At 40.4% G+C, this 22369-nt stretch overlaps 1 protein-coding gene and 1 long non-coding RNA gene across 3 annotated transcripts; both read left to right on the top strand.

The window, feature by feature from the left end:
- Window positions 1–1297: 1297 nt before the first annotated feature.
- LOC126410047 (uncharacterized) lies at window positions 1298–4686 on the top strand. 2 transcript variants are annotated; one of them, XR_007573309.1, is made up of 2 exons: window positions 1298–3723; window positions 4443–4686. It is a non-coding gene; the product is annotated as an uncharacterized LOC126410047 (long non-coding RNA). The 2 variants fall into 2 exon arrangements; XR_007573308.1 differs by having other exon boundaries at window positions 4253–4686.
- Window positions 4687–15916: 11230 nt separating this feature from the next.
- On the top strand, window positions 15917–17719 carry LOC116252322 (benzyl alcohol O-benzoyltransferase). The gene is made up of 2 exons (XM_031626497.2): window positions 15917–16457; window positions 16648–17719. Exons 1-2 carry the CDS (start codon window positions 16020–16022, stop codon window positions 17584–17586), a joined length of 1377 nt encoding a protein of 458 aa, XP_031482357.1. The 5' UTR covers window positions 15917–16019; the 3' UTR covers window positions 17587–17719.
- Window positions 17720–22369: the final 4650 nt, after the last annotated feature.

The following is a 22369-nucleotide window of genomic DNA, read 5'->3' as shown; positions in this document are numbered from 1 at the left end:
TCAGACTACAAAACCCCGGCAGGGCCTGCTTGAGTTCTAAAAAGGAGTGAAAGAAAAGTTCTCATTCTAGAACGAGAATACCATATTAAATTGGGTGGCCTGCTGGGTGCAGTAGCAATGAATCTCCGGATATCATACTTTTCTAAAAGTACCTAAGGCTACAAATAATTTTCCATCAATTGCCAAACGGGTGTTTTGATATTTTTTCTAGCAGAATCCTCCTCCCTTATACATTGAAGTAAAATGAAAAATTTTGTTTCCCTTTAAGCGCATAAAACAGACCGGCCTTCCTTTCCACTTTATTGACTTCCCAACACTAAATTACGGTTGGCCAAAAAAAAAAAAAAAAAAAAAAAAACCTTTATTCCATTAAAGTTCACCGCCCACAGTTTTAGTATAGGATAGCTTATTAGATTGGGAATTTGTCAAAATACGTTTAAGGTGGTAGGATGCGACATTCAATTTAAATATACATTGTTGTCATCACCAATATCGATACAACTCAGAACCCTTGAGGTAGACAAAATTAAGAGACCTTCAAACCTTATTTTGGATAGTAAAATGAACATCTCGCCCACCCAAAAAGTCCCCCCTGCACCCCTTACCCCTTTTTTTCACCCTTCTCCATGAAAGTTCTTGCTGTTCAAATGTTTTTTTTTTCTTAACATGAGATTTTCCGAAAATTATTGAGAAGAAACTGCAGAAATGCAATTTGGAGGCGTTTGTGGGAGCTAAGAAAAATTTTCACACAAACACGATTTTAACATGGAAAATGTGCGGAATGGGCGACAAAAAGGGGTCGCAAACACATGGTCAAAATGTCTCCATATCAGGCTCAGACCTAACTGGAGAGAAATTGCTACTGTAAAGTGCAATACGCTAGGCAGGGCCTCGGGCATGGGTCGGGCCATAGCTCATAACTAACGCCCAAGCCCAGCTCGACACTCGAAACCAGAGTTCGAACCCAGTTCGTTAAAATAAAAATATATTTGTATATATAAAATATTCATAAATATCATTAATTATGATAAAATACATGTGATAATATCATTATAAAAATAAAAATAATATTAAAACTATATATCAAACCAAATCAGATCCCGTCAAGCCAACCCGAGGGACCTGCTATGTTTTTTTGGATTCGAACCTAAGCCCGATCGAAACGGACCAGCTTGCCCGGGGGCCGATGGGATGACGTCAGCCGAGGGAAGTCCCTTTAGTGCAATTTTTCCGACATCTACCCTCGTGATTACAGGAAATGCCGGAACACGTACGTGGCGGTCAGACAGTAGTCTGGTCGAACCAACCGCCGGACTATAAATGCGGGAGCTGATGTAGGGTTTCTGTCACCAGCAGCGGCTCGGGAGACCTCTCTCTCTCTCTTTTTCCTTCCGCTTCTCTTCTCGCTCGCTAGATCACTTCTGTCTTGGATTCGCTTGGTGCAGGTCGGGAATGCTCCTTCCGTTCGCGTCTTTTCCCTGCGGTATCGAGAAAGGGTCGGGTTCCCGCCTTGCATCAACTGAATCGGAGACGACAGTGAAAAGAGGGATCGGGTCGATACTGGTTGTCGGCTGTCCCGAAGCGTTTTCCCGGGCGAAAAGGTGCCATCTTTCCCTCTGTGCTGTCGCGCCGTTTGGCTATCTTGAATTGCTTTTCTTGATTACCAGATATTGAGTTTCGCGCCTGCTTCGGTGATATGGTTGATATGCGGCGATCTGCTGTTTTTGCATCTCGGTTTGGTAGGTTGAGCTTCCTTTTTATTAGGATCGCGTTCTTGCGAGCTGAAAGTCCAGGTTTTCAGGGATTTGGACGGGGGTTTTTCTCTTTGTTAGTTGATCGGAAATCCTAATGACTGGTTCCTTGGCGTTTTGGGACTTGATCGGTGAATACTCTCCTAATTTTCTAGCTTTTTAAATTTTTAAAGTTTTTATTTTCTTTTAAGTTATCGATGCATGAGAAATGTTCATAAGTTTTTCTCTGTGAGTCCTCAATTTGTGGATTCTTTTGAAGGATCTGCTGGTTTGCTCTTAGGAATCCAGGAACGTGATTTCCGATTTTTCACCAAGGTAAATGCTTTTGACTTGTGGCTTTGATATCTAGATCTTATTTTCTATTTGATGTAAAGATACTTTTCCGCATTCTCAGAATTTGGCAAAAGGCAACAGCCTTTCTGATTGATTGCTATCAAAACTCGTTCCCAGCTGGCCTTTTATATATTTCAAGTCTTCACTAGGGAACTGCTGGTGGTCCTGGTTGTTTCTTTGTTTAGCGGGGATGCACACGTATGGGCACAAACATGCAGCTGTTGCGAGTAGATGAGGCTTCACTCGTAGTTCGTTCTGCCTGATTGATCTGAATCTCCTCTTTATCTGCGATCGGATGTCCGACTTGTTAACTCAATCGAGTTAGGAACCTTAATTAAACTGATATTCCGCCCCGGTAAAATCCAGACAATGGACTGGAGTACATAGTATGAAACATTTCCAGTTTCCAGATCTGTATGTTCTTGCCAAGTTTAATTTAAATGTCTTTGTCTTCCAAGTCTCACTCACTACAAAGACCCATCATCTAAATCCTCAAAAAGTTTTCAATCCTTTAGATCTATGTCATGCTTACTAGTTTCTACTTCATAGCCCATACATGCAGAAGCTCATATACGATGGGTTCTGACTTCTTATTTCTGCTTACAAAAATGTCATTTTTTTTAATGTTGATTTACATCGGTTTAACACCAAATGTTTATATACTTCTTTGGTTATTTGTGTTCCAGCTCACATGCTTCCAGTTCTAAGAAAGAACTATATATATATATATATATCCAGAATTTCCTTTTTTTGATAAGCAAGCTGAAGCTCTGTAATTCGGAATTTCATGGATAAGTTGGGTACAGAAATTTTATTCTAGTATAGATATCTGGTCGAGGACTTTCACTTGATCCGAAAAAACTGAAAACCGTTGAGGAATGAAAGACCGACAAATGGAATGAGAAGTGGGTCCATTTTCAGGATAAGGTGGCTGTTTCACAGACGTCTCTGTAAGATTCTGGGTCACAGATGAACATGGAAGGGCACAGGTTACGTGTCACAAGGACTGTCGGCTCTTATTCGTCAAGGTCTCTGTTTGGAGCTTATCCTGGGGCTCCCCTTTGTTGAGTTTCTTGTGTCAAGAATCCCCACAATATTCTGGCAGGGCTGGTCGGCGACAGTTCCTCTCATTAACTTTTTCTCATATGGTCTGTTCTGTTTTAATTCACTATGAAACAATGGCTTTGCACGTAAGTACTTGATTACTGTCGTGCTGATCAGGTATCTGTCAAACATTGTCTGTTTCTTAATCATTGATCGTAGTTGATGCACAAAAGAGAGAGAGAGAGCCGATAAAATGGGAATTCATAGCAAAGTTTGGGGACAAGAACGGACATCAAGTATATTACGGAGATCAAGTATTACGCTGTTAATTTGATAGACCTTTCCTTAGTGATTTTTCTCCACTCTGCCATGTATTCCTACTCTGATTTCCTCTGTCATCCAGGGGAGCAGCTTTGGGAGGCTTTTGAATTGTTTCAGATGGCGCTGTCACGGATGCCTACCTACTTATAAGGTGAAGTGCTACTAAAATTATTGAACATGGAGAAAACAGAAACCTGTCACCAGAACAGTGACTAGTGCTTTCGTGGTGGAATCAAGTTGTCCAGTTTAAGTATCAACAGTTCAAAAATTACGGGTCCGTAAGTAGTTCAGTCTGGTTGAATTGAATGGTGCTCTATGATATCTTTACCAGGAATATATTCTCTGCGTGCATGTGTGTTTGTGTTTGGAAACTTAATGTTTTATTTCTCTACGTCAATGGGTTTCCGCTATGGCTCTGTCATAATGCCTGTTTTGGGTGTCCATGCCTTTCTACTATGCTCTTAGTCTGGGGGTCAAAATCGTTTTGTAGTCTTTTCCCCCTTGAAGCACGGGCACAGTTTCCCTGTTCTCGTGTTGTCTTTCTTTTTCCTTTTTCACCTTCGTCAACTTGTCTGTTTGGCTTTCCCGCGACCAGTAGTCACTTTTGTCGTTTACTTTTAAGATCTTGGTCTCCGTTCATCAACTCACGGATAGTTTGCGAAAGATGCAACAGATACTTCATCGTAATCTGTTGTGATGGAACCTTCTTCCTGTTTCGAGTTTCTCACAAGGAAAAGATATCCCATGGAACCTGTGACTGGTCACTGGACTGATTTCTTTTTCTGCACTCCCTATTTCTGCAGGGGATTTCGTTGCTGTAGTGCAGACTCGTTCTTGTTGTAGGCAACTTTAGCAGTAGCGCATTTTCACTTTTGGGCCAGTGCTGTGGCAGAACATTGGTGTTTCGCGCTCTCTGTTGGCGCTAGCTTCTTGATTCTTGAGGCTTGAACAAGAGCACTAATGAGAACTCAACATTTCTTTGTCCATCCACAGGACGGTCTGTTCTCCTGTCCCGGTTCCTCAGTTTAACATGGGCTTCTTTCAGCAGCCTCCTCTAAAGTGCGGCCGGTGAAAGTGACGCGTGTGTATATATATATAGAGAGAGAGATAGAGAGAGAGAGAGAGAGGGATGTTCAGACTCGATTCACTATTTTATTTTCTCAAATTTGGCTGAGGCTTCTCGCGAAGCCAGCTCGAGACGTATGATGAATAAGATACCTCGTTTGAGCTTGTTTAAGCTGTCTGATTTATATAAGGTTTATAAAACGGGTCAAACTGGGGGTGGGGGGTTGTAAATCTGATTTAACTAGGACGAAATTGTGTGAGTAGTTGAAATTTCGTTTGATGTTTAAAAAGGTGAGTGTTACTCATGACCATTTACGGAAGAAAAAAGGGCTATTCTAGCAAGAATGAGCAATAAACATGGGAACAATTCTGATGGACACACGTTCATTATATCATAATATATTGGATTGTTCCGACCACCCATCCATAGGGGGTGGTCTGTCTGATCGTTCTTGTGGCTGGTCTGTGGCTGGTCTGTTATTTTTCCAAAATTTTACCTCACAAATTGGAAGGCTTGTCCAAAACTGTGTATATGGATAAAGCTTATAAATTATGATATAATGAAACATAAGATATTAATTTTAATTTTTACGGTCATTGCGATATAATTTTGGAAAACTATGGTTGGAATTCCAATAACCAGCCAGAATCTGGTGAAACCAGGCTGACGGAACTTAATCTAGTTCTCATATAGGCTTCATAGATTTGTTGGTCCCACGTCCACATGCGCAGGTAATGATACAGTAGTTTAGTTTAGAGCCCATGGATGTGCGAACATATGCGTTGGGTGAGATTTCACAACGCAGTCGCTGCAAGCCGGTACGGTGATCTTGCCCGATTATGAAGATATCGGTGAAGTTGACGAAGAGAAAAAAGCTGGGGTTTCTTATTGTGTTGGAATTCACAACAAAGAACACACTTGGCCAATCTTAATTTGTTGCCCTAAATTTTTGGTCGACAAAAATGAGGTGAGCGCGAAAACTGAATTTGACTGGGGGGTGACATGGACAAATTTTATAAGAAAGAAAGATGAGCTTATGATTGTTTCCATAGGCGTACCTGCATACCAGACGCAACTTATAACTCCTCGATTTGCAGCTCACAAAAGGGTTTGTTGCATTTGAAGAAATTCAGATTTCTTCCGAGAGTTCGGGCGTGGTATGCCCAGGAACAAAGCCCGAACATGCCATTGTTTCTTGCATGCGAGTCCGGCTTGTACATCTGATACGAATCTCAATCTGAAGGTAAGCAGATGCCGGATCTTGTGACAGACTTTTTCATCAGGGTTAAGCTGATTTCCATTCGGCGGAAAACATGTGTCTGGACGCGAGTAAGAGTAGGAAGGTATTTGGAAAAAGTAGGAAGTGACACCTATTCTTTGATCGTTTTACCAGTACAACCTTCACATTTCAGCGTTTAAATTTTACTGCTTGAGTTAACTAGATAAGTCTCAAAAGCCGAACAATACTCCATTTCTTCACGCACTCAAGTAGTGAGGAGAGGATTTCTCGGCTTCCACGACTCTCTCACAACATTTCAGCTTTTCTGAGGCAACTACATCCATTTTCCCCATCGTTGCCCCCACCACCACCTGATCAACCAGCAGTTCATCAAGTAATCCCTTTAATGATCTGTCGTTTCTCCAATCTGCTTGCTCGTAGCGTGAATCTTAACGAGAACCAGAGGCAGAGCCGTCCTTTGAACAATCGGAACCGGTTCCCTCTCAATGCGCCACACTCTCTCTTTGGTGTTTCTTCTGCAAATGGTTATATACATCTCTACCTTCTTTGCTCTGAAGCGGAAAATAACTGTTCTGATCCCATCTCCGTCGAGTCGGACGAAGAGGGGTCTATGGGAAGAAACATTCGTGTTCCATCACATGGGAGCTTACACGAACGCATGTATCTTCTGCATCAGCATAACTGATGAATGAAAGGTGCTAATGAACCACCCATTTTCCTACGGTATAGAAATTAATGGGTATCAGGTGAACCTTATGTCACTGTTTTTCCTATTTTTGGCGGCAAAGCTCACGCTTCAATCTAGTGAGCTGAACCAAAATTTCTTATACTTAACCTTCATCTGATTAAAACACAACTATCCTCTATATTCTTCGCCTTTAGGATGTCATCCACTTGGCTCTAAAGACAAAATGAACATTCACTATCTGCCAACACCAAGATTTCCAGCTAAACATGGCATTATTAAACTATTATCTTACAACCAACATACTTTTTTTTTTGCAGAAAACAATGAACATTTTACATGGTGCCCTTTTAAACAGATGTTAACAGCTATATATCTCTCTCAAAAATCGTCCAAGAGCCATTTCACGATTGACTGTGGTGGTTCACATGCTTGCAAACTAAAGAGGTAGCAATATGTTTCTTAGATATTGTATTTGCTCATGATGTAAAATTGGCAATTAGTGGTTGCATTCTATTTGATCCTTGCATCTGCTAAAACAGTATTACTTGGACCATGTTATTGATTCTTTATTGGAACTATGCTTTTAAACTAGATTGTTAGCACCAAGTGTTGCTTAATCTAAGCAAGAGAAGGTTAATCTAGACACGAAAATGATGTCACGTATGCTGTATGGTATTCTTAAATTTTGTATAAAATTACAACGTAGATACATATTGAAAACGATCTCCTTGTTTATTTCGACCTGGATAATTTCATCTATTATGATCAAGCAACAAAATAGAATCCTGGATAGATCACCTAAATTATCAAACGTAAGAAAAAAATCTTGGGTATATGCCACTTAGGTAATCAAGCAATGAATACATGGTACAGCGTAGTTGAATCACTTTTAGATACTGTCACTCCGAGGTAGTAACTTTTAACAACTTTGTAGCAATACCCCCTTGAGATTTTATCACAATTTTCTTTACATTTTCCACTTTTAGTTTCTCTCTCCCTCCTCTCTCTCTCTCTCTCGATTTGTCCATAGGGGTTGCTTCTAATTGTTTAGTTGCTGTTAATTTTTTGTCAGTGAGTTCGTTACTATTAAGCTAGCTGCGTGAATTAGTGGAACTTTTATGTTGCAAGTTCCCATTGCATTGGATGCCATCTTCTTATTTTGTTACTATACATTTAGCTCCTTAAAGTCTTCATTTTGATTTTTAAGTGAACACTTAACAGTAAACCCCGATATTTTACGTCGATTTTGTTCACATGATTTAATTTAAAATAATAAAAACCAAGGCACAACTGATCTTTAAAGAATCACACAAGTCGTAAACATGCGGTTCGTAGACCAATATTGATCGCATAATCCATCCCCAGCAACTCACATGGAAGAAGGGCAGCTGCGATGTTAGAAAGCCCTACGGTTGATCTGATGCCGATTGGTGCAATATGAGATCACGCCAGTTGAAGTAGAAGATTTCGTTTTGGGGAGAACCATGTGTCGGAGGTGAATGAATTAAATGCACGATCATGATATCTTAAGAATGACACTCTCATTTCATGTCATTAACTTATATTGAACTATATTTTAACTCGAATTACCTATGAACTTAGGTGCCTAAATGTTATACTTCAAACGTTGGGCCTGCATCTGTAAATCAAGCAAAAGTGTAGGCCCATTTTCGTCATTGTAAACGCATTTTATAAGTGATCTGCCTGTTTGGTTGCAGAGACATTTCCATAGCCAAAAATGGGTACAAAAATAGCTACAGTACTTCATTTACAGAAACCGCAAATTTTCAGCACTAATTGCAATTCTTTTTCACCATATTAAGATCTGGTTGGGGGAGTCTTACAATGAACTCAGGTCTTTATCCGTTCGGTTAAGGCACATTGAACCAGTCGAACATGCTAAGACCCAGTTTGAACAGTTCTCTCCCGCTCTGTTAACGTTCTTAGTCCAAATGAACCAGTCAAATTTGGAAAACTCTTGACGCCAGCCGATAGCAATGAAATCTAGCAAGATCCAAAATATACGGCATCAAAAAATTAAATATGGTTTCCATTAAGATCCAAAGTATACGACCTCAAAAATATAATATGCGTCCATTAATAAATGCCATAACCCCTTTGTTCTCATATATAACCCAGCTACTACTCATGGACGAACATTTCCTTGAAAACATTTAAATTCCAAAGCAAAATAACGACTCAACAAGTTGTTTTCACATCCAGAGTTTTCTTTTTTAGAAGGGTTTCTCGCCCCCCAAAAGCTTGAGACTCTTTTTTTTTTTAAAGACCATACCTTTATACCTCCAACTCCAAGGTTTTGACTTGTTTCGGGGTGTGGGTAGATTTACAATATACCCTTCAACTTGAATGTCGATTTTGCTACCTTTAGCAGCTCAGAGAAACAACACAGTAGAACGTGATAGCAGCCATTGGTTTCGAACATCAAACACCTTAAATGTGAACCGCGATACCACCCGGTCGTGTTATGCCCTTTGAGACACGTGTGCAGCTTTATCTTTCGAAGATATAAAGACAAACTTGTCAAGATTGTTAGGTTTGCAAAGAATGAATTTAAGTTTCTTCTATTCATAGCATTCAACCTAAAATTTTGGTGGTTTCCATTTCTTTATGTGGCAAGGAACCTTCTTAGTTCTTCCCGTTAAGTGTCAATATTTTTCCTTCCTGCTGAACGAGGGACTTCCACGAGGCTTCGCAGCTCAAAGAAGGAAGAAACTTCATAATGGGAACAATTCTCATGCTATTATATATACTGCCAGTAGAATGTCCGTTTCTCTGGGTATTCATTAATTAATAATGTGCTATAGTATGCTATAAAACAAACTACCTTTTACATTAATGGCTCATTAGGTGAACGTATGTTTTTATCCTTTTTTCTTTTGAGAGAGAGAGCGAGGCTGGTGGGGATCAGAAAGTGCATGTTCTTGCAACTTCTTTTATGCTTTGAAATAACTGTATAATTAATTAAATTATCTGCAAGTTTTCCGTCTAAGCCAAAAAAAAAAAAAGAAGAAGACAAATTCGCAATCCCTAAAACAAAGTTGAACAGTGGCTCTACCATTGAGGTGAGGGCATGTCATTCAAGAATTTGTTGTTAAATTAACCACCAGCCTACATTAGCTTTTATAAAATATCTGGGAAAGATCATGATCAGTACCACATAGCTAAGTGCAACCAAGTAGCTTCTTCCTCGATTCATCTTTTCCTATTAAACATTATTGTTTATTATCATTATGGTCGATTCCTCTTTTCCTATTAAACATTATTGTTATTATCATTATGGTCGATTCCTCTTTTCCTATTAAACATTATTGTTATTATCATCCCGCATTCCTTTTACTTCAGGAGTCTAGGGTGCATCTGCGTTAGGGATGACAACAATGCACTAGAATGAATATAGTGTCCACTAGAATCGAACTAATGATTTAAAAACATGTAGTCCAACCAGTTAAGCTATGAAAGAAACCAGGGAAAGAAAAGCACTTGTTCGCCATGATCTGGTCTCTGGTTAATCTTCCAGGAGCAATATTTCTGGTTCTACATCACAACTCGGTGGTTAATTTCTTGATTCAGTAATCAACTTCACTCCATCTAGTTGACAATGGAGTACTGTGAATGACAATGTGAATGCAAACATACATTTTCAGAAACGTGACTTTCAGATCGACTGTAACTTCCTCAGTACGTAGTACACTGACGGACGGATCGGAAACAAGTAGGTGTGATCATTTATGATCAACAGTCGGGAACTCCTGACTGCGATTCATTTGGTCTACACTGTGGAAGACTCTGTAAGCACCGGTCCGGCTGCTGCCTTATCTATTCAACCACATCAGAGACTGACCATATTGATCCGAATTTGACTCATTTACTGGTAAATAAAGGATGAAAGAGAGAGGCTGGGTCAGATTCCTCGACATACAAAAGTCCAACTATGAATACAACAAATGGGTCAATTTCCAGAAGTATCAGAGCAATTCATCCTCGGGTCCTTGCCTGTTTAATCCGCAATTTTATATAAATGCAAATTGTTCGACGAGTTAAAGGAGCTGACCTAGGTCAAGTCGCTTGACCGCAAGTCAAGCAACGTAAAGTCTTATGACTCCCATCTTGAACAGTTGCTTCCATGTTCTTCCTACGGTTCTCAGGGTTTTATTGTGCAATTGCCGACATACCTAATTAAGGTACTAAATTTAATAAGTTGGGAGGTGGTTGTGGAGGGGTTTATTGTTTATTGTTTATGTAAAAGAGACTACGCCTTTTGGTAATTATTTAAACAGGTCATTGATAGTGAGAGAGAAAGCGAGAGGCGTAAATAATTCAAGAATGTCCTGGGTAGGTGATCATCAAGTTGAATGAATGTCTTCTTGGGAAGAAGAAGAAGCTGGTTTTTCTTCAATTTTGAAGTCTGACTTGCATGATCTATGGCTAGATAATAAACGAATGAAACCAACAACGAGCTGCACGCCGCGTGTTCTCGTCGACTTGTTGAATTTGCCATCGCCAATCTTTGGAAAAGAGAGAAATATCAAAAAGCAGATACAACTGACGGAGACGGCGCCTGAGCTAGTTGTGTTACTGTAAGTCTTAACACCAAACTCAGTATAATTTTTTGACTGAAAGTTGCAAGGGGAGACAGTCCTGGACTCTCGTGGAAGCTGTGACGGAAGCCGGTAGGTCCCTCTGACCGACTTTAGAATGTAGAATAGCCAACATTGGTTCCCCAAAAGAAGGCCCATGTGTGCCGGACCAGGACCACGAACAGCCAGGACTTTCTCCGGCCATTGGACGAAAATTGTTCTCCTACTTGGACTGCAATTAAGTGAAGTGGGAAGATTCAGACTTGGGGAAAGATTAGGCAGCTTGAATGGTGCGCAAGTGAATGGTATTGATGTGGACACGCCAACCGCCTGGTTCCACAGCTGCCCAATAAGAATGTCAATGGATCGAATTTAAATAAAATATTTCTCGGCTCGGATTTATTTAAAACATCAAAAAAAAGGAAAATTAACATCCAATTAATTAAGAAATGAGATCATATTCGGATTTAGAAAATGGTATCCGATTGGATTAGGATTCAGAGTTAGTTACAAACCTGATCGGACTCAGATTTGTTTTCTTCGTAAATATCTTCAATCGGTCTGTAATGGGTATTTAAAAGTTGGGTTCTGATTGGATTTAGAATTTAAAAGTTGGATGTATTTCAGAATTTGATTACAAATAGAATTCAGATAAGGTATAGACTTTTCTTTATTTGCATTTAAATCCAAACATGTAAACGTCAATGTCCGGAAGATTAGCACATCATATTAGAATCAGGGGCGGAGGGAGTGGGCGGCCACCTGGGCCATGGTCTCACTCTAGTGAATTGAAAAAAAAAAATTACATTGAAAATTTTTTTAATTTTTAGTTGCGCCATGCATTATTTGGTTTGACGTTCAGTTTGGTCTCATCTAAATCCAGGGGTTGGATTGTTTGGCCCGCCCCTAAAAAAAAACCTAGCTTCACACTTGAAAAAAACCTACTTCAGATCATTTTTCCAATGAAATGGCAAGTGGTTCGAAGGATGAGAGCTACGCAAAGACAACATTTTTCTAGGAAAGTGAGTGTGTGGTGTTGAAAGTTTTGGAAGCATGATGATCTCTCCCTCTTGGGCGTAATTTCTTATGCTTTTGCTCCACATCCCTGTCCCTGGGTGAAGAGCAAGGATTGAAAAAGTTGAAATGAAGAAAACGTGAAAGAAAGAAAGTTCATACAGTTGGGACAAGGAAAAAAACATGCTCTAGGAGAGGGTGAGAGAGATGGGTACATACAATAATTGTGTAATCTGTGAGCCCTCAAGAAAGCATAAAATGAGAAAAATATACGGCATTCTAATTTAGGCCATTCCTTTTTGTTTTTGCTTTTTTAAAATGTACTCATATGAGTTACGTCGCCTTCGCTTGATTTGCACCGAAGGAGATTTTTAGCGCTGAGAGTTCTACCCAAAAGAGATTTTTAAAATGAATTTCCTAAAATGCAGTGGAGGTTCATGATTTGAGAAACCAAATTTTTTGTGCAAAATGTACATATATATATATATATATATAATTGAATGGTTATTTTAGCTATCTAGAGTCAATTTATTCACTGTTTGATCCATCATAATAAACTGTTGAAAGAAGAATAAAAAAAAGTTTTATCTAAATTTTACACGTTTTTTATTCTTGCTTTCCTTTCAATTAAGATTAAATGAGTGATTATGAATAGTTGGAATCACCATTCAATCACTTATGTATTAACTCTAAATGGCCCATGAGGTGCCACCCAAAAGAAAACAATTAATGAGTCAATTGAATGTTAGAGAAGTTAAAATATGGCGACTCTCCCTTTGCCTCAACCTTGGCTCATCCACGCACATAGAAAGGGGTGTATAATTTTAGTTGGAGGCCGAAAAATTATTTTTAAAATTCTTAAAAATGTTAAACAATATTTTTCAAAGTTTTTGTAGGGCCCAAGTCAAAAGTTTAAAAATAAGTGGTCAATTTTGTATCCCAAAATCGGAAGATAGTCCGCCCCTTATACACAAACACGTCATCGGTTATTAATTGGATTGTACCAGCCATGCTGATGATCAGATAAACCGATTCGGAATGTGAAAGAAATGTCGGAGTAAGATCTACTGCCTATATATAATTTTTGGAGTCGAGAGAGTTTTGTTATTACTCTTTGAATGAAATCCATCTACTTATTAAACTATCATCTTTTTTTTTTTTTTTTTTTTGACAAATGTAATCTTGGAATTCATGTTTTGTTGTTTGGGTGAGCTAGAGATTCATCCCACCATCCAAAACGAGGCCTGAAGGGCCTTCATTCCTTTTGCCTCCGGAGTCTTAAACTGCGTCAGTGTCAGTAATAGCAACCGTGTACTCTTCAACTTGGATGCCGTGACTTATCACCTTAAGATACAAAAACATAACATTTATAAGAATCGAACTAAAAACCTGCCTATATACATAAAGGTTCTCAAACCAACTATGCTATGCCTTTTGAAGGCTTGTTTAATTATTCATAATGCAACATAATAAAGAAAAATTCTGCCATGACCTTTTTAGATATAGCTGATAGAGTTGTCGCAAGGTCAGTTTTTGTTTCAAATCGTCTAAAACATTAAGAAGTAAACTAAAACATAACTTTGAAACACTCAAAGGAAACTCTATACTTTAAGAGAATGAGAGGTTAGCTCCTGTCGTAAGAAACTCCACTCACCAAAACAAAGCTAATATTTTTAACCACACACACAAACTAACAAAATATATAGTCCTAATCACTCCTAATGCAGAGTGCATGGATTAATTTTGGCTGGATACAAGGGAGGAAAGATCACGTCTTTTTTTTTTTTTTTGGTGCGATAAGATCGTATAAGGTTAGCATCAAGAAATCACTCCCAAGAAGTTAAGAAGAGGAACTTATAAGGACCGAGGACCAAGGGACACCATGATCGGTTTCAACACCAAACGATCGGCCGGTCAAGATGGACTGGAAAGGCCGATGATCAGACACGCCACGTCCCACCGTTTTATAATATTTACTTGGGCAGGAAGAAGAAGTCGAAAAGAAAAAGGGCCATGGCTTTCGATCCAGGACATGATTGAACCGTCAAGGGCCAGCGCTGCATCATCGGCTCGCCTTTTTTAATTCCCCCAAGTGAAAAGTTGTAGAAGTTGCCAATGAGACGGCTACTTTGAATCTAACTGAGCCAAAAAGAAAAAAGAAGGTTGGTGTCATCCAATTTTGTTGGTTCCTGTTGGGTTAGTTTTTTAAGCACCAACAAAGGTGAGATCGCCTTCTCCGTCGACTCGATCTTTAAAAGATTGCACAAAAGACTCGAAACCTTGACTCACCTCGAAATCTTGACCCACCTAACATATGGAGACTTGCAGTCTGCGACGCCCTGTGTCTGCCGTCGGGCCCATGGGAGCTCCCAGCCTCTACTGAGAGCCTTCTGAGAAAAATCCGAGTGGGAGAAAGTTCGTCGAAAATTGGGAGGACGTTCGGCAATTCTCCTTTGACTCCCCTTTTCCAACTTTTCTTGGTCGACATTTACATCTGACATTGAACGACGACCGGAAGCCCGGCACCTTCTCGAGAGGGACACCTGCGGCGGCTTCCCCGTTTTGCCCTAACTAGAACTCGGAACTGTAGCCGGAACGCCGGAACACAAGGAGAATCGGATGTACAGAAGAACTTCTGTTTGTAGAAGAGCACAACTTTTGTTGGGGAGAGAACTTTTAAGGAGTTCTGTTAATAGGAATCAACTATGGTGATGGAATTGGTCGAATCATTCTAGTTTGCTTGAAGCAGTAAGAGTGAGAGTTTTTTTCAACTTTTGGAAGGCTGCCTTCCCTCCTCATATCATATATGCATGAATTCAAAAGAAATGCTTTTGCTTGCCTTGTTGGAATAGAAGTATGCGAGTGTCATTGCGGGTGGTCTACCAAGTGTTCGATTTGACAAGGATTAACTTGTGAATCGTTTTTCTTAGCAGGAAAAGATGTTCATCGTCTAAGTTGTCAAATTTTGAACCTGCTTGCATTCTTGTCTTTTATTGAAATGTTGTCGAATCTTGTTGACGATCGTCGTAAAGTTTTTTTCGATCGGTGGCTGTTCAAATGAATTCAGAACTTCAAGATTTAGTTAGAAGGACAATTTTTGACTCTAGAACTAAGTTTTTGGAGTGTTTAGGCGCCACCAAAAGTGAATTCGAGAAATACTCAGCTTTGATAAAACTTGGTCTTGTAAAAGAAAGTGAAACCTGAACCCCTTAGGTTATTTATAAAAAGCTAGGTTTTGTGTGTGCCACGGAAACAAATAAAACAAGTTTTTAAAACTCATTAAAAATCTTGGTTTTTGTAAAGTCAAGTTTTCACAAAACTAGGTTAGATACATGTGCCATCCAAATGAGTCCTGGAAGGATTGTGATAAATAGAGATAGACAAGTCATGGCTCACACATAAATCATATAGTGGTATAGCCACATTGTGACTGACAAAAGTTTTTTATTTTTAAATAGAAACCTTAAATATTTATCTTTATATATATAAGTACCCACCAAATTTGAGTATTTTTAATACATGTGCCACTCCAGCAAATTTTTTTCGCTCCCCGCTATTGATACAAAGGACTACGCAAGGGTGGTATTCATACAAAAACCATGCAAGGGTAAAAATATAATTAGTTTTCAAGGTTGTAGCTCCTACCAAAAAATGAAATTATTCCAAAGAAATATTTAAAGTTTTAATTTTTGCCAAAGGAAATTTTCACCATTCATAAAATCATCACTGAATTTTTGAGATGGTTCATCGAAGCACTTTCTCCAGGTAACTTTATATCCAGGTAACTTCCGTCTCCTCTGTTGGATACTGCACTACCAACCACTGCAGTGGAGGGCGCGCTTATAAATTCCTGTCCAGAGGCAACCATCTCCTCACAGCCTCAGCTCCTTCTCCCCTTCCTTTCTTCCTGTCGTCGAGCTTCAAATTTCTTGAAGGCCGACCACCACCATCGGCAGCAGCAGCAATGGATACCTCCCTGAAGTTTGACGTCAAGATTGCCGACCCCGTCCTCGTCCCTCCAGCTAAACCCACTCCCTACGAGCTCAAACCTCTGTCTGACATTGACGACCAAGATGGCTTCAGGTTTCAGATCCCCGTCATCCAGTTCTATCGTCGGAACCCAGCCATGGACGGCCGGGACCCGGCCGCCGTCATGAAGGACGCACTGGCGAAAGCGCTGGTGTTCTACTACCCCTTCGCCGGGAGGCTGCGGGAAGGCCCCAACCGGAAGTTGACGGTGGAGTGCACCGGCGAAGGCGTTCTCTTCGTCGAGGCCGACGCCGACGTTACGTTGGAAGAATTTGGGGACGCCCTGCAGCCACCATTCCCCTGTTTCGAAAAACTCCTCTACGAAGTCCCTGCTTCTGGGGAGGTCACCAACTGCCCTTTGTTGCTATTTCAGGTAATAATATTAACTTACATGCTTCCCAAATAACGGCAGTTCAGAACATTCCTCAACTGGTTCCCTTCATTATAGTCGACAGATTTGCAGTAGAAAAATTATAAAGAATTTGGAATGTCAGTGAACTATCTGTTTAAGAAACAGAGTGGGCTCTCTCTCTTTTTCTAAGTTGAGATTGGTGATGATGTAGGTGACGCGTCTGAGATGTGGGGGTTTCATCTGGGCAGTGCGGCTCAATCACACCATGAGTGATGCCTCTGGCCTCATGCAGTTCCTGACGGCGGTATGCGAGATGGCGAAGGGAGCGGCGGCGCCGTCGGTGCTGCCGGTCTGGGAGCGCCACCTCCTCAACGCCCGGAACCCGCCGGCGGTGACGCGGGTGCATCGCGAGTACGAGGACGTCCCCGACACCAAGAACACGCTGATGCCGCTGGACGACATGGCCCACAAATCCTTCTTTTTCGGCGCCAGAGAGGTGCAGGCGCTTCGCCGCCAGCTCCCTCCCCACCTCCGGGACGCCGCCACCTCCTTCGAGATCATCACTGGCTGCCTGTGGCGATGCCGAACCATCGCGCTCCAGCCTGATCCCGAGGAGGTTTTTCGCCTGTTGTGTATCTTCAATGCGCGGTCCAAGTACCAGCCACAGCTGCCGCAGGGCTACTACGGCAACGCGTTCTCTCTACCGGCGGCCGTCTCGACGGCAGCCAAGCTCAGCATCAACCCGCTGGGCTACGCCGTGGAGCTGGTGAGGAAGGCCAAGGCAGACGTGACGGACGAGTACATGCGGTCGGTGGCAGACCTCATGGTGCTCAAGGGAAGGCCGCATTTCACGGTCGTGCGCGCCTTCGTGGTGTCGGACATCAGGAAGGCTGGGTTCAGCGAGCTGGACCTCGGCTGGGGGATGCCTGTCTACGGCGGTGCCGCCAAAGGCGGCGTCGGCGCAATTCCTGGAGTCGCCAGCTTCTTCATGAAGTTCAAGAACAAGCATGGAGAAGAGGGGGCAGTGATTCCGGTCTGTTTGCCGTCTCCGGCCATGGTGATCTTTGAACAGGAGGTCAAGAAGATGCTCGACGGACCGTCATCAAATCTGAAACAGCCAGCCCCCGCTTTCATTTTATCTGCTCTATGAGTGAATTGTCGTTCCTTGCAGTAACAAGGAATCTGAATTGTAAAAACAACACCCCCATCTATTATATGTGTATGTATTCTTCCTCCGTTACGTGCTTACGCTAATGAAATAATACGCATGAAACTTTTATGAAGCTTCCAAGCAAATATCCGGCGGCACTGTCATGAAATTTTCAGGTGGAGCTACGATGGCCACGATTCCTTAAGAAACTCATGTATATCTTTATGCCGACAGTTTCTAAACGTGAACTTGTGAAGCATGTAAATCTTATTTACACTTTTGATAGTGCCTTTTTAGTAGATTTTCGTTTCATGAGTATATTTGATGCGACAGTGGTGAAGGATGGATGCAGCTTCTCGGGTTTGGGTAGGAAGGTTAAAATATCCGACTCAAACTCAAAATATTGAACTGTAATTGGGTCTTCCGGGTGCTCGAATCCAAATTCATGGCCCCCTTACACCAATATGACCTGTGCTCCTCTTGCTGTGACGTGACGAGGAATATCTTTTCTTGTTCCACTTCTTACACCAATTCTTATTCCAATTGGGAGTTTTTGTGTTCTTATTCATTGGATCCGTTTGCAATACTTGTTGTTTGATCCGATCAGCTAGCTCGAGAAGCACATCATTTCCATGTCATGTCGTTGTATACAAAATCTTTTCAAGATCTTCCGAATAAAATCAATCACATTTACATCATGCGCACATACATGCTTGACTTTGGTTAAAGAAGGTTGATATTCATGCAGCATTTGAACTTGTTAATATGCATTAATTGGCCGCTGGCTTTCGTGAATATCACTCTATCATCACTCATTCAAAGTCTTACTACCATGTGCATGCCACATGGTTTGAATGATTCTACTGTCACTAAAAGTACCATACATGACAGTTAAAGGCTTCGTAAACGGTTGCTACACCATAAACTGTGGCTAATAAACATTTTGGCAACCATTTTTAATTTGTTTAGTGTACATATATGTGTGTGTGTGTTTTGGAGAACGAGTGGCATTGCGTGTAAGTACATCACAAAGAAATGTTTGAATTGTGTGTCCGTGAAACTAAGGTTCAAAATGTTGAATAATCACAATTTATAAATAATTTCATGGTAGAAATAAAGTTATGGCATTTATAAACGCCTTCAATCATGAAAATATCGCATTCACACTATTAAAGAAATATTTTCCGGAGACATTATTCATGTTAAATTAGGATTAACATAGTACGAGGTTAACATTATGTTTAAAAGATCTTTTAAGACAAATTTATGGGGTTTGGTTTTTGACGGATGGCAGAAAAGTTCAGAAAACAGATCGTCCTTTTCTTTGTTATTGTTATTATCGTCGCTATTATTATTATGCAGAAGTTTTCTTTTTCTTCACTTTTCAGGAGCACAGGTCCCTTAGCTTGGTGGATCTCCTATTTGGATCCCACTCACTGCTCCCTTTGTTGCTTCCGTTCTGTCTATTGGCATTCGTGATTCGACCGACTACCAGTTTCCTTGGAATGTAATCTTATAATTTTTTATCTAATAGATTTAAAACCCTAAAAGTTTTTTTTTTTTTTTTGGCATTATTACTTCAAGTAAGTTTAGAGATGAAGTATGGACATATAAGTTGATAAGCAATTTTAGTGGTGCTATGTGGGCAATAGCCCACACCTGCCTCTGCCAATGTCTGGAACTTACGTTCTTGAGAGGTGATTCCAGGAACATGTGTTTTAACGAAGATCAAGTTGTTGTTTAGAAAAACAAGTTGGGACAACACGTAGCATTTCTTAAATCCGATTAAAAATATATCTGATTTGAATCCTTACTTAAACCCAATTGGATATTTATGCACGTTCGAATCCGAATCTAATCAGACGTCATTTTTAAATCCAAATCCAATCTGTTATTCTGATCTGAAATTAAATTTTTTTTCCATATCCAATTTTTTTTTAAACGTTTCGGTTGATCCAAATTGGATATACTAACATCTCCATAGGTGATGATGCCGAAGAATTACAAGAGAGAGAGAGTGCACCTTGATGCAGCCGAATGAAGGAAGGCTAGCTTGAATTTTCGCGAAAGGACTTAAATTTTTGTTCTTAAGAAAACACAATAGCATATTGTTCTCCCGGTGTTTGGTGCACCTCATTCTTGATTAGAACACATTGTTCCAACTACCAAATGCCGTTTAAGAAAACCCATTTACTATATCAATTAAAGGAATGGAGGAATGGACGAGAACAGGCCGGGGTGGTTCCTTTCCATTAATGCACAGAATTAACAAATAAAGAACACATAAGTGAGCTCACAAGCCAGTTCAGATCAGATTCAAAAGAAACAGATAAAAGAAGCTCTAAGCGTCCTTTGAAATGCCGTAAACTCCCCCTGTTCTTAATTGCCTGTCGCCATTAGTTGAAGTCGCAAGTAACGTGGTTCCCTTTGGCTTTCACTCGAGAAAATTTATGTAAACCATTATCACGAGTCAACACGGGTAGGAACTACGAATCAAACGGGACGCCTATTGAATTTGTCCATTACGTACCCTAGCAATCTATCAATCTCACAAAATGCCAAACGATGAATATGGGTATATATATATATATATACACACAAAGTTTTCCTCTTAACAAGTCTTTGAATTCAAATGTTAGGCGATATTTTTAGTTAGGAAGAAAAAAAAAATGCTGAGAGCAACCTTTTTAAGGATAAGGCCCGAGATAGTTTGCTACATTGGAAGACGGATTAGTTCAGAATTGCCTATACAAACACAACACATGGCACTACTACTGAGTTTGATATTAGTGTCACGTAATCATTTACTTGGTGTCCCTTACCATTGATTTTTTGAAAAGATTTGCCTAGTTAAAAGTCATCAACTTTTCACGGTGACGTTTTAAAAAAGCTCTACTTTTTCCACGGATGCAACCTTTGGGATGGGACAATGGGTCATAGATAAGGGCTCTTTTTCATTTCTTGCATATGGAAAACGGGGATCGGTTTAAGCAAAGTGGGCACAAATCATGTCATAAAATTCAACCAGTTTTTTCTGACTTGCTGCAAGTTCGAACCCTGCGATCTATGAGGCTGGTCTACCAACCAATCTAGACTTTACTTGTGCCTTACGCGTGTGCATATTCTAAATTTAAAACACATGGTGAAGAATATGAGAAAAACAACGAATAAAACTGAAGAATATGATAAAAACAACGAACAGAGCGAAGGGGGTTGATGTATTATGTATGATGGACCCTTCTTTTATAGCACAAGGGGTTGTCGTTTAAAAGATTCAAAACGAGTTCAAACAACTTTGCATCATTGGAAAATGAGCCTTTTCTAGCTTTCCCATGTAAGAAAGAAGTATAGAGTTCAAGTTACGCAATAAAGAATTAAATTTTCAAATGTGGTTGCCATTCCAAGTTAAGCACTGACCAGTCATGATATGCGCACTCGTGGAACTCTTTATTTAGTTCTATTAAAAGAAACAACCTTTTCCCAAGACTAGACACTTGTTGAAGTAAAGAGGAAATCCCACTGACCCGAGTGACAACTGAAGTTCCCCTACAATCTGCCCCATGGTCTTTGTTGGATCCCTGCACTGCACGCTATTACCCGAACATCTTTTCAGACAGGACCGGAGTCAGGATTTTTTTTTCAGGGGCAGGCCAAATGGGAGATAGGTTTATTGGGTAGGATAAAACTGAACTCACATTCAAAAAATACATAAAAGAAAAAAAAATTAATTTTTACATTGTATTTTTTTTTTCATTTGGTTGGGGTGGAGCCATGGCCTAGGCAGAACCCCCTCCTCCCTCTGCGCCCCTGCTTCCAGACACCGCTAATTCTTTGGGATCTATGAGATGATAATCTTTTGAGAAGGGTTTTTGAGAAGGGTTCGAGTGGGAGCAGGCGGGTTGGAACTAGAAAGATGGTGAACTATGTCTGAGCTAGGTGAGGAAACTGTGATGGAGGCCTGCAGGGATACTGATGATAACTGCTACCTGGACCATCTACTATAAATATATATATATACCGAAGCTTACTACTCAACTTTTCTGCTGTTCTGTTGCACCATTCAGTGTTTCTGTGATGTTGAAACCAATAATAGCTACGGAAACGGTACCGTGGTCAGGTAGTGCCTGCTTCGCCGGCCCACTCCGGCGAGTGGCCAACAATCACCACAGGGTATGAGCTACAGCCTTAGGCCGGACGTAAATGGATCTGACACATTCAATTATCGATTCAATCTCTGATCCGTTTAGCTGGATCTGATAAAAGTAAAAAATTCGGATATAGGTATTGTTGGGACTTGAACCCCGGGGTGATTCGAATCCGGTATCCAATTTCAAACTCGGAACCCATGGAGATTCTACAAATTTTAAGGGCAAAAGAAATGCAAAGGTTTAAAAGTCATTCTAATACTCTAAAATATTCAATTAAGGAGAGCGTTTAGCTGGTCATTAATATCCCGTGTTTGACCAAATTCGTTTTTTAAAGAACACTTCCATACCAATCTCGGTTTTCATCCTGACCCACACGCTCCATCTTCTTCCTAGAGCTGCACACGAACTGAGTCGAGCCCAAGCTTGGCCAACTAGAGTTCGACTCGACTCAAAAGACATGAGCTCGAGCTCAGCTCGAACTCAAGTCGTACTCTTATAGCGAGCTTGAGCTCGACTCAACTATACAAAATAAAGCTCGAACTCGACTCATTTAACTCATGTAACTCATTTAGGCGTTAGTTGGTTTAACATTAACTCATGTAACTCGTTTAGCTCGTGTAAATTAAGAAAATTTG

Source organism: Nymphaea colorata, chromosome 4, assembly GCF_008831285.2.
Source record: "Nymphaea colorata isolate Beijing-Zhang1983 chromosome 4, ASM883128v2, whole genome shotgun sequence".
NCBI lineage: Eukaryota > Viridiplantae > Streptophyta > Magnoliopsida > Nymphaeales > Nymphaeaceae > Nymphaea > Nymphaea colorata.
This window is presented reverse-complemented; position numbering and strand designations above follow the sequence as displayed.